A 12,891-nucleotide genomic window follows, 5' to 3' on the forward strand; every position below is an offset into this window, starting at 1 on the left:
CATAAAAAAAAAACTGATTTTTCTAGCTGTCTGATAACACTAGAAAAAATTCGTTTTAATTTATAAAAATATCGCAAATAAGCTTGATTAATTGACGTTTATATTCTACATCCTATTTTTGTTTTGCACAACAATATAAATACAGACATATTCACTGCCACAGACATTAATCATTTGACTCAATTTAATCAAGTTCATTTAAAAAATAAACAAATCGGGATGGTGGTAGGCAACTAAAATCGTCACGGCAGACTGAGTATACTTGGTTATCCTCAGTATCATGACAGTATCTTTTAAAGCTTACAAGGCCCTACTTCACATAACTATATAATTTTGTACACTATATGTAAAAGCTGGTTTAAAATAAGAAAATTATAGTAACTACTCAAGTCTACACAGTGTATTAACAAACAAGAAGCACCAGCTTTTAAAAAAATAGCAAAATTACAACAGTGGCAAATATTAATCCATATTCACATTGTTGTTCACTTCCAGACACAACATTAATTTAAACACATCTTTGATAAAGTATCACAGTGGTAATAATACTATTAAGTATGAGCATATGGAATCCTGGACCCAATACCTACTGCTTCAATGTCAAAGAGTAAAGATTTACCCAAAAAGGCAATTAAAGACAGTGCAAGCAAAGGAAACATAAGTTAACTATGATTAAAATAAATTGGCTTTCATAATTTAAAAAATTTTGCAACATTAATTAGGCAAGAAATAGAAAAACCTAAAGTGCTAAAGCTTTGTACACCAGATAGGCAGGCATGGTAGAAATAAAGATAAAAAAATAATTGTGTATACTAATACTTGAACTTATACAGAATACAAAAAAAGTGCAAAATACTACAATAAATTGGTTCAAATTTAGGTTTATCGTTAAGTGAAACTAAAATAAGCAGAGTTAGTAAAGTGCTTGCGTTTTATAGGATTATGGCGTAAAATAGTACAGTTTTCACATGTTTGTCTGTTAGTATATATTGGCAAGACAACAATCGAAGGTAATTGTTTAACAAAACCTTCGTTACCCACATTTATGTTGTATTTTTGTTGTCTAGATTTGATTGAACGACGATCATTTTTAAGCTCAACTATCTATGAAATACAATTTACAAAAACATTAAAAATCAAAAAAAAAAATTAGTAAAATTTAAATTTTTAAAAAAGATTTTACCTCAGGATTTAAATGAACAGGGCCTTGCTTATTTTGAAGTTCCAATGCATCAATATGAGCCAGATAACTTTTCCTAGCTGTACTCTGACATATAAGGCCCTCGTTATCAATAATATCTGACACTATCATCAGTTTATTATTCATAACAAATGGTAAAACAGCATCGTTATTTAGATCTCCGGGAAAATTGGTCATCCAAACATCGTTTGTGGTATCGTAACAAGAAACCTGGCAACAAAATTTTATACTTTAATAATTTAAAAACCTAGGAAAATACTTCGGCAAATTGTATTGGTGAATAAGATGCTTCAATATTATTTGTTATATTTATTCTTGAAGTAGAAAGGCTGCTTTCAAATACTAAACATAGAGTAACATTTGTTACCCTGAACTAGTCTTTTATATTTTACTTACGACAGTTTTATCATTGTCAACTTTTCCAAACAAATAAATGTTTGTTTCCAAAGAGACCTGTAATTAAAACATCAAAAATTACTATCTGTTACAGTTATTTATATTAACACAAAAATTGGCAAATTTTTTGTTTAGTTACCGCTTTATATAGTTCATAATTATTAACCATATCATCTGGTAATAAAGCAAGCAAAGTAGTTTGAAGCCAATTGCAAATTTGTGTTGAGTAACAATACATTGTAAGTCTGTCTCTTGATACGCCAAACACATAAATTTTGTCACCAACTCCTGCACTAGCAATGTTATAGTAATCTGAAAAGCATAATCGTTTTATTTAAACCCACATTATACAGGGTACTTATTGTCCAAAAACATAAAATTTTTACAAAATTAAAAATTTTAAATTTAAATATTGGAATTATTTTTTTAACCTGTATACAAATTGGTTTCCATTATCCACATTTCTTCCTTGAATTTATATTTTTCAATTGACTTCACGAAACAACCATTTTTGTCAAAACCACCTTAAAAATAAATAAACCACAAATTTAATATTTGTTTATACAAAACCCCCAAAAATTGAAATGTAAAAAATAAATCAATCTTTACAATTTCCCGAAAAGTACCTATGATGTAAATGCAGCCACCCACGACCACCATTGTGTGGTTGTATCGACCAATTACAAGTGGGGGGCCTTGAACCCAGGAATGGGGCTCAACGGGGTCAAAAACAAGGGTTAAAGATGATGTTACCCTTTTTAATGCTTTCTGATACCGGCCACCTGGAAAACATAAATTAAGAATTTAATTTAAGAAATTTTAATAATTGATCCAACTAATTTAAGAAATACTGTTTCAAAACAATTTTTGCATTTTTATGATTTTTTAAAAGTTGTTTCACTAAAATTATTAACCTGTTAGTACCAGTTTTCCATTGAATCCAACCACACTGTAGTCTGCCAAGTTTTTAACTGAAAATTAAATAACAATTTACAATAAATGTGTTTTTGTATGGGACAAATAACGACAATGCAATTTTATCGAACCCAATACAAAGTATAAATAGAATTTGTATTGAAGTACTGAGTACCCATTTTCATGCTAATTCAAGCTAGCAAATTTTAAGTTTCTATAAAACAAAATGAGTTTAAATTCTATGATGCATACTCACAAATATCTAACGAACAAAAATGTTGTAAACCGAATAAATTATTTCTTTTCAACCAAACATCGTTAACAAGTTCAACTTCACAATTTGTATCATCAAAATCCAACCTAATTTAGTTCAAACAATTAAGTTCTTATTTCTTTTAATTAAAAAACAGTTTGAAATTAAAATACTTTTGTTTTAAATGAAATTGTATAAGGTATAAACTCACTTGTAAACTAAAAGTTGTTTCTCGAACTCGATTGTTTGGTAATGGAGTAAAAATGTTGACTAAAACACAAAAAAAAACTAAAATTAATCTGGTTTTATTGCCTAATCATCAGCCTTTTAGTCAATTTAAAGTTCCAAGTCTAAATTACACCAAACTGGTATTAACTTAACCCGGTACTTGGGTTTTAAACTGTAGTATTATATTAAATCTATTCACCCCTTTTCTGTGTTTTAAAATTTATGATCCTAAGGCTAAATTTCATCAAAGCAGTTTTAATTAAACCCGGTATATTAGGCACTGTAGTAGTATATTAAATTAACTTACCTCTTTTCTGTGCTTCAAAGTGCTGTTCTCTAATCTTAAGTCCATTGACTGGTGGATGCTATTTTCTAGCTCTTGAGCAATATCTTTGCTTTCATACCTAAGTGGTCTACCTCTTATTGGAGTGTACTTCAAAAATGAATAACAAGCTCTTAGCTGGTTAGTATCCATCAATGGAAAATGGATGATTTCAGGAATTATATCAACCAAGTCTGAGTAAGTATTTGCTATAGCCCAGGAAAGAAAAGCGTGAAAAACCTACAAAAAAAGAATTCTAATTAAAAAAACTTACGAAGCCCTTCCAGTAATAGTGGGTAAATCATTCAGTACTAAAACATAAGGTTCATAGTTTTATCTGCTTTTATGTTGGTACTAATTCATTAGGTTCTTGGTTTAATCCCAACTGCTTCCATGCTGGCACTAATACATGAGGTCCTTGGTTTGATCCCAACTGCTTTTATGTTAGCACTAATACATTAGGTTCTCGGTTCAATCCCAACTTCTTTCATGCTGGCATTAATACATGAGGTCCTTGGTTCGATCCCAACTGCTTTTATGCTGTATCACCTTTGCATAAGGTGCCATAACTGGTATAAAAATCTAATCAGTAAGTTATAAATATTTTAAACTAATAAATCCTCACTTACATGTTGTTCTTTAAACACACAAAGATCATTGGATGACAAATAAAATTTAAGGACATCGGGAGATAAATCTTGAAAAGATTTGGTCAACACAACTTTGTAAAAGTTTGAGAAAGCAAAATGGTGGGCTCGATTATGAAGTTTATGCAGAGAATGAATAGAACTAAAAGTGAGCAAATCAACGCAGTTGAACCGGCTTATTTGGTCAATCTAAATACAAAAAAAGGGGTATGTTATAAGATGTATTTTAACAAAAACTGCAATACCAAAAAAAGTAGAAGAGATACAGTCTTCTTCTAAACTGTTACAATACACAAGTTTAACATACAATTGTTTATTTTGTTTCAAAAGTTACACTAAACTTACCAAATATTGTTCAATGATTTCAAACAAATAGGTCTCCCTACACAGCCAACCAGTAGTTATAGCAAGTAGCATGGCTTTATCATAATCTAATGTAATTGTACCCGTATATAGAAAATCAAATATAACTCTAAAACATAAATTAACATCATTATTGAAGTTATTATATAAAATGTTGTGTTAAAATTATGGTAAGTTTTAAATCATAAATATGACTAAACATAGCTTACTAAAGTATACTAATGTTATGTTACTGCTGAATGGATAGCCTATTACATGTTCCTTAAAGAAATTACAAATTTCATACACACACATTTACGTAATGATATCGCTTGAATAGTATACTATAATGTAACTTAAGTGTACATTAATGTTAATGTTTACTTTAAAACGTGTTCATCAACATTTTCAATCTTAATTTTATCTTCACAGCATTCCTGGAATGAAGTTGATAATAAGAGTATGGAGAAGTATTCACCAAAACTTGCTAACAAGGCACTAAAAATTTAAAAAAATGTTTTGAAAACAAATATTTTTTACATTTAATTTTGGGATAATATGTTTCTTACCGATGTGCTTGAAAATTTGTGGTAGATTCTGTATTTAATTCAATACTGATATTAAACTCAGGGAATTCTTTCTCATATATTTCACTAAACCTAAATACAAAACATTATAAATATCAACACAAAAAATGTAACAACTACGAACTTAGAGTATTTTATAAAAATAAAACCTTTTTCTAATGCCAGCATTAAAGTTGTCAGGTTTAATAACACATTGTTTAGATTCAAGTTCATCAGATGAAAAATGTTGAGTGAACAAATCAGAATAAGATAGAGAATTCCAGTAGTGAGCCAAGTTTAATTTTTCACTAGAGGATAATGATGTTATGGACCACTTTGTAGCAGCTTTTACATAACTATAAAAAAACATGTTTCTATAAGAAGAAAAGTAAAAGTAATAGTAGTCATGGTGTTTTTAACATTTATATTTATGGTCATATTAATCACTTTACATTTCAAATTAAAACCTGGTAATACCATTACTATTATAACAAAAGTACAGCTACGTTTTTACTCACATATCTAAATCTTCTTTAGGAAAAATGATGTTTCCAGTGTACATATAATCTAACAACTTCTCAGCTACTTCAACGCTAAACTCATTTTCATCTATAGAAATTGTTGAATGTTTTTCTGCAATAAATAATAATAAATTCAGTAATTTAAGTATTTAGAATAAATAAAAATAAAATATTTTAACCCAATATTGCAATAAAAATGCCTTTAAACAACACCAACAAAATAATAAGGCAACTGGAACTCCAAAATATTGCCATAATTAAGCACCAGAGCTAATGTGTGTACCCTTAGTATTATAGTACAACTGTTCTTATAAGTCACAAGTAAAACACAGTATTAAAAAAATATATATATATACATTGTGCTATAAAATATGAATATCGAACACTTACTGAACCCATTGAGCATTTTTGCAAAGTAAGTTGAATTAGCAATAAGAACTATGGAATGACATTCCAATTTACCACCTTCACAACATATCGTAACATCATTTAAAATTCCTGTAAAAAAAATAATAAATTAAACAAATATTTTAACATAAAAAAATTAATTGAGAATGTACAAATTTTACCTGACAACCGCATTTCATTGAGTTTTGAAAGTATCCTGCCAAAATGGTCATCAGAAGTGAAAACTTTATTTTGCAATGTTGGTTGTTTATGACATCTTTGTACAGATATCAACGTTTGAACAGGCAAAAGTTTGGTGCCTGGTAACTTAAACCCATGGCAACAAGCCAACCTTACTTCTTTACCTTTCGCAACATTAGTTAACGAACTTGTCTGCCCCATTACACTTGTATTTTCTAGATAGCGTTTAAATGAATGGTAAAATAAACCGTCTTACCCCTGCCTCTTACCTAATACTCAGACAATAACAAAGCATTTTTTAAGTTATAAAATAGGAGAACTAAAACACGTGAAACTGGAAAATGATTCAGGTTAAAGTGTACGCAAAATTTCAATACGTTAATTTACGTTTACGACGCTTTTTCAACGTGTGAATAAAATATAAACGAGTTAGTGAAACTGTAAGCTTGATACTGATGTATCAAGTATTACGTAATAATGCCTATTTGATGACGTCATTGTATTAATACGTTATCAGGGAAAGCACCCAAATGCTGAAATAACTTCCCCTCCTTACACATACAAAACTTCAAAATTTGATAAATATTAAGTTTATGTACGATTTTAGGAGGTGCTAACTACAGATATAAGATATCTAATGGAAAATTGTAAGCAGTATATTATCGACTTCGTTAAAAGGAACGGAGCTCTTACTGCTTCCGACCTTTTAGAAAGCATTAAAACCGCGAATGGTCCAAAATTGTTGAAGAAAACAGACGAGGAAACGTTTGAAAGTTTTCTTCGTGAAAAAGAAGAAACATTTATATTCAAATCTAACCTAGTTTGTCTAATATCAGTTGAAGCAAAATGCATAAGTATTCTGCAAGAAGCTTTAAATTCAAATAACGGCCTTATTAAGTTTTCAACAATCGAAAACTTTTTTACAAAATGCGACAAAGGCACTGCTTCTTACATAAAAGGAAATAATCCTCCACTTGGATTCGCAAGTTTTATAAATCGGAACGATGATGATTTTTTTCTTTGGCAAAATGCTGTGTTTACTGCAAAGAAGTTTTCAGATATAAAATCGATGTCGAAAGATGATTTTAAAGCTGTAGAATTTCTGCTTTCAATTCTTGGAACAAAAGGAGGAATGAGTTTGTCAAAGTTGGCAAGTCATCTTAACCAAGCTCCCAATAAAGTTAAGGAAACAGTTGGGTCGACAAAGCCAATAATTTTATGGGGTTTTGTGAAGGAGAAACCAACATTTTTTAAATGTTTTAGTGATAACGTTGCATGCCAAGAAGAAGACTACATCGACGAAATAAAAGAAAAATGCACATTTACAACTCCATTAGTTACTTACTTGATCAAGAAGTTAGCTGCTAAACAAGGAAGTCAGACTATAAACCAACTATCAAGTTCACTTAGCCAAGCACCAGCAGATATTCTAAGCTCGCTTAAATCTCGATCTCATGGTGATCTCAAAGAATTTCTTCTACAATATCCCAGTGTGTTTTACTTTAAAGATGATGATGATACAGTTAAACTAAATGAAGCTGATAATACATCGCAAATTCTAACAGATAAACTTGATGATGTCCAAGTAAATGAACCCAAACCAAGTGATCAGGAAATTGTGGATGAACTTCAATCCTTGGGTAACAAAAATTAAATTTTGATCAATAATACTTTTCAAAAATTAAAATTAAGCAAGCTTTTAAAGTTTAAAATAAGTAAACCAATTACTTTTCTAAACATTGTACTGGAAAGTTGCCTTATACACTTTAATATTGTTACAGAAATATCGCAGAGTCCTGTGGTTAAGACAGAATCAAATTTCATCAAAAATCCACAAGACATGCTCTGGGAAGTATTAGGTGAGAACACCTTTAATGAAATATCTCAAAAATTAGGAGAATTAAATGTAACAGAAAACAACTTGGAGTTGATTTGCTTTGATATTGGAAGGAAACCCTTCATAAGGTAGAATTTGTTTTCACCTTAACTTAACATATGGTACCATAAATACAACAAAATTTCCATTTTTAGAATAACAAGTAAAAGTGATCGAGATGTCAAATATACTGCCCATGAACTTAATGATGCAGTAGTTGATCAAAGCACACTGGATAACATATTCCACAGTCGTGATATCAATAATGATATTTCTTTGAACACATATGATAGATTGCCCTCACAACATGTCATTGAAGTCACAAACAAAGACCATAGGATTTCAACAACCCTACACACCCTACGGTTAATACCCTTAAGCTAACTTAAAATTTTTCATTAAAAATAATGAACAAAAATCGTATAGAGATTAAAAATAACTAAATCAGTAATTATAAAATGGACCTAACCAAGAAAATGTTCACAGGTCCAATTTTCAAAAGGAATTACTTATTGGGATCACCATATTCTATCAACTACACCACGACACACCATTAAGCAATATAAAGTGCACCCATATTGAGGAAAATTTCCTGGCATTTCCATATGATCGTAGGCAGACAACCCAAAATGAAATTCTGAATTACTTGAGATGTAAAGCCAAAGAACAAGTGGGATTAAATCATAAAAACGTGGTTATATTGGATCTACATGGCAGGGTAGTTACTTAATTATTATTTATCATACCTTAAAAAAATACATGAATTTTTGACAACCTTTACTTGCCAATTTTAGGTTTGGGGTCAGGATATTATATTACTAAATAAATTTATATCTTTTTACAAATTTAGATTACTGGTTTTGATTACACCATGTCAACTTGGGCTGGTAAAGCAAGATGTGTGTACTGTGTTGAGGTAAAGGATATTGAAAAGGGTTTAAATGAAGTTTTGATGTTGAACCCTGACTGTGTTATTACAAACTGTGTGGTTTCAAAGAAAATCTTACTCGACTTGAAACTGATTGTCAAACAAGGTTGGTATAATATTTTTCTAATTTAAAACTGTTAAGTGTTAACGAATATTCTTAAACTTTTACTTATTTTTAGGTATTCAAGTTATAGCAATGGTACCAAAATATCTCTGTGACACCGAAACAAATTCTCTTCTTCAAATAATCTAATAAATTCACTGAATTTATCGTTGCTCTATAACTTTTTAGCTGTGCTTAGCTTTTTACATAATTTTGTAATAAAATCGCTTTGTAGATGCATAAGCTACTTATTACTTTTCTTAAAACATATAATGTTGTAACTCTAAAGCTATAGAACTACTAAAATCTTAATAGGCCTATCAAACTTACAATTCTTCATTGATTTTTTGTTGTTAAATAGCTTCTACATTTGTGCTTAATACTTTGTGCTTGCTAGCCCTTTACATAATAAATAATATGTTAAAAATAATTACATAAAATATATTGTAATTTAATTTTGAATAATATAATGAGGTTTACTAAAACAAAAATTTAATGAAACAGTTTAATGTGTAATAAAATAAATTCACTTTAAGAATTAAAAAATAAAAGTACAATAAAATTTTAAAAAGGGTTAAAAATATAACAGCAGATAAAATGAACACTTAATCAAGCAAGATAAAAGTTGCAATACAATCACAAAAAGGTGAAAAATAAAATTATTTTAAAAATTAAAATTTTGATAATTCCACACACAAAGATTAATTTTGGATTTAATTTAACCACAAATTGAAATTCTTAAAAGTCTATAATGGCTAGGACTTTAAATACAACACACCCATGAATTACAGAAGATATATAGGTTATTGTACTTAGTTATACAAGTACTTTTATAACACACATACCCGATGAACTAGGCGTAACATTGGCTTGATAACTCAGGTGTATTGTCTCTTAAATCACTCATTAGAGCTTCTGTTGTGATTTCGCCGAACAAAAACGTGCCTAATGTTGCAAATAGGATACCTATCACCATTAGTGTGTACACCGTCAACTTGCTGTGGTTTTCCAGATTAAATGCAAGTTTCGTTAAGCAAATGCCTGCAAAACATATCACAAAACGTTATATAAAAACGAGCAATTCTTAAATAAAAAGACCAGATGTTGCATGACTTTTTTACCTGGAAAAACAAGTATAAAACACCCTGCGAAACCTCCAACTAAATTAATGGCTTCTCCAATGTTAGGTATGAATAAGGCAAGGGCAAGTGAGGATAGAAACCAGGTAAAAGTTATGGTATATCTTCTTGGCTTTTCGTATCTTGTCACCAATGAAAATGCTCCCATTTTAATGAAAATGGTAATAAGTGCAGCCCTGTAAAAAATATACAAAATATAATATTTTAAGATAATATTTTAATGTTAGGTTATGTAGGGGTAATAAGTAACCTTTATATATCACTATACAATTTTAATAGGATTTTAATATATTAATATTTGTTTTGTTAAAATTAGAGGTGTTTTTTTTAAAGCTTTATATTCCCATTTTACCTTCCACAAAATTGAAGGATAGGATATGAAGTTAACATTGCAATAACAATTGATATTCTTGCAGCTATGACCCACATATCTTTTGCATTATAAGACTGAAGTATATCACTTTTTACATCATCTCCAAATGTTAAATAACCACAAATACCTGCAACAAAAACATAAAAAATTTATATTTAGACACAGAAAATTTATAGTGTGTGCCTTATTTAAAAAAGCATGCAAAATCTGAAAGAATCATTTATATTAATTCCTATATAAAAATTTAGTAACAAAAACACAGAACAAAAATACAGAATATAATTAATGTACCTGTTAATGTATATGAGAAGGCACAAATAAGAATTGAAGCAGATATAACAATGGCCCAGTTTTTAGCTGACTTGTTTTTAAGAGATGAATAAACAGGTACTGAACTTACATGACACTAAAAATAGATTTCTGTTTAGCACAAAAGAATTTAAAATTAAGGTAAAATACCGACCGTTCAGTTTTTATTGTAATCACAATCCCACGCAAAAAAAATCACATGATCTTAATATCACCTGGTAAGCAAAAAATATTGCAGGGACAGCAGCTAAAAATTCTGAGGCGTTCTTGGGAGAATTTCTAATAGGACCAGGTATGTAAGTGCTTGTTGCATATTTAATAACAACTGTTACCATGACTACGATCGTGGCAATCACACCAACAATGCTAAAGAAAATATATTATACAAATTATTAGTAAAAGTTGTACATACATAACTTATAATTGGTTAAAGTTTTCCATAAATAAACTTTATTTTAAAAATTAAAAAAATACAACTAAAAGACACATCTATGAATTCAAAAATAAAAACAAAATGTTAAAATATATAGCCTATATAAATACTGTGTAAAATATATAGGCTATGCTTATTGCTTAGACACTTATGTTTAGCCTATTTAAGTTCTTTTAATGTAGGTCAACTAATAACGCAGGATACTACATAAAACATTGCTTTCGATACCAATACAAATCAGAGATTATGATTGGGTTTGTTTTTGTACAAATTCACAAGTATTTATCTTACCTAGCATGACGAAGGAACCCAATATCTTTAGGAATACATAATGGCAAGATAACCAGAGAAGAGAATATAGACATAGTAAACTTTCTATTCATGTACCAATGGTGGCAGAAATCGATTCCACTTGCAGCCTCCATAACTAAAAAAAACAAACTTTAAATTATAAAGGAGTGGTAGCTTCACTGTAACACAACAAATCAAGCACCAACATTTTTTTCAGATCAAGGGTCTAAAGTTCACTATTTAATCAAGTCATGAACATTGACATATAAGCTCAACTAACTACAGAGTAACTACAACTAAGTCAGGATATTTACACTAATGATCCCACAAGAAATATAATATAAAAATAGATATTTTTCGAAGTATCAAACCACCTTTATCAAATTGGTCTCCAACAATTATAATCATCGCGATTGAGGTACCAAACATGTACAGAATAATAAAAACTTCAGACACAACCCCAACATGTTTTCCACCCACTGTATCAATCACTTCTTGATATGTTGAACAGTTATATTTGTGAGTACAATAACCAAGCACCATTAAGCTTCCAATGATAAAAACAAGAAAGAACTAAAAATATTATAAATTTCATTATTTCTAAAATGCCGTAAATAAAAGATGACTAAAGTTCGATACATAACTTATTAAAAATAAACAACACTTGTAGTTTTTAGCTCTAACACAAATTTTAAGACTTTTAAGGTAACTATAATCATCTGATAAACTAGCAATAATAAAACTTTACACTAAACATAATTCACAAGAAAATGTTAAAATCGTAACAAAATTATTTCTTACCATTTCCATTGATATTCCTGGCAAGATACCACCAGCACTTTTCAAGGCGTTGGGAATATTTAACATCCCAGCTCCCATTGCTGCATTAACAACAATAAAAACTGCCCCAAAAGTCCCAGTTGACCCTTGGGTCTTTTCAACTTTTGGTTTATTGCCCCCATTCTCAATTTGATATTCCCCTTGGCTGATTTCTGTATCTTGATCAACATTTACACTCGCCAATAATCTTGTGTTTTCGTTTGAAGAATCCATTTTAAACCTAATTTCAATTTTGTTTGTTTCACTTTGATTCTGTAATTTTAAAAACAATCGTAATATTACTGACAGGTTTTTAAAATATAGTTTCTTTTATATCGCCTTGTTAAGCTTGGTTTAAACTACTAGAGAATGAATTTTTATAGACTAACTTTCGTTTCTAACTCTTTCTTTTTACTAAATAAACGCAAGCACGCGCCGGCAGACCGGAAAGTTTGATTACATTAGAGATAAGACAAAGAACAAGCAATTAACACAAACAATTGTCATTGGGTGATTGCATTGTTATTATTTGTTTAATTGTTCGCACAAAACTGTTAGATAATACAGTTCTTTGTTCTATCGCGCTATCTGCTGCTTCGCACCTGTAACCTGCAGGCAGATCAAGCAAGTGTTTGGGGTTC

The 12,891-nt window shown here is 29.7% G+C and overlaps 3 protein-coding genes across 3 annotated transcripts; 1 reads left to right on the forward strand and 2 right to left on the reverse strand.

The window, feature by feature from the left end:
- Window positions 1-385: 385 nt before the first annotated feature.
- On the reverse strand, window positions 386-6,242 carry LOC145759494 (kelch-like protein 23). The gene is made up of 18 exons (XM_082573334.1): window positions 5,961-6,242; window positions 5,782-5,889; window positions 5,389-5,503; window positions 5,041-5,226; window positions 4,874-4,963; window positions 4,689-4,802; window positions 4,308-4,434; window positions 3,945-4,151; window positions 3,301-3,555; window positions 2,977-3,035; window positions 2,769-2,872; window positions 2,512-2,568; window positions 2,224-2,379; window positions 2,029-2,121; window positions 1,737-1,909; window positions 1,598-1,654; window positions 1,184-1,411; window positions 386-1,104 (listed from the first exon to the last, which is right to left on the reverse strand). Exons 1-18 carry the CDS (start codon window positions 6,178-6,180, stop codon window positions 889-891), a joined length of 2,565 nt encoding a protein of 854 aa, XP_082429460.1. The 5' UTR covers window positions 6,181-6,242; the 3' UTR covers window positions 386-888.
- Window positions 6,243-6,546: 304 nt separating this feature from the next.
- On the forward strand, window positions 6,547-9,388 carry LOC145759175 (uncharacterized). Its single transcript, XM_082572937.1, has 6 exons — window positions 6,547-7,619; window positions 7,761-7,944; window positions 8,011-8,220; window positions 8,342-8,573; window positions 8,706-8,889; window positions 8,963-9,388. The coding sequence occupies exons 1-6, from the start codon at window positions 6,617-6,619 to the stop codon at window positions 9,034-9,036; spliced, it is 1,887 nt and encodes a 628-aa protein (XP_082429063.1). The 5' UTR covers window positions 6,547-6,616; the 3' UTR covers window positions 9,037-9,388.
- Window positions 9,366-12,514, reverse strand: LOC145759176 (sodium-coupled neutral amino acid transporter 7-like). Its single transcript, XM_082572938.1, has 8 exons — window positions 12,233-12,514; window positions 11,806-12,004; window positions 11,432-11,567; window positions 10,923-11,073; window positions 10,690-10,804; window positions 10,378-10,525; window positions 10,008-10,201; window positions 9,366-9,927 (listed from the first exon to the last, which is right to left on the reverse strand). Exons 1-8 carry the CDS (start codon window positions 12,482-12,484, stop codon window positions 9,740-9,742), a joined length of 1,383 nt encoding a protein of 460 aa, XP_082429064.1. The 5' UTR covers window positions 12,485-12,514; the 3' UTR covers window positions 9,366-9,739.
- Window positions 12,515-12,891: the final 377 nt, after the last annotated feature.

This window comes from Corella eumyota, chromosome 7, assembly GCF_963082875.1.
Source record: "Corella eumyota chromosome 7, kaCorEumy4.1, whole genome shotgun sequence".
NCBI classification, from domain to species: Eukaryota; Metazoa; Chordata; class Ascidiacea; order Phlebobranchia; family Corellidae; genus Corella; species Corella eumyota.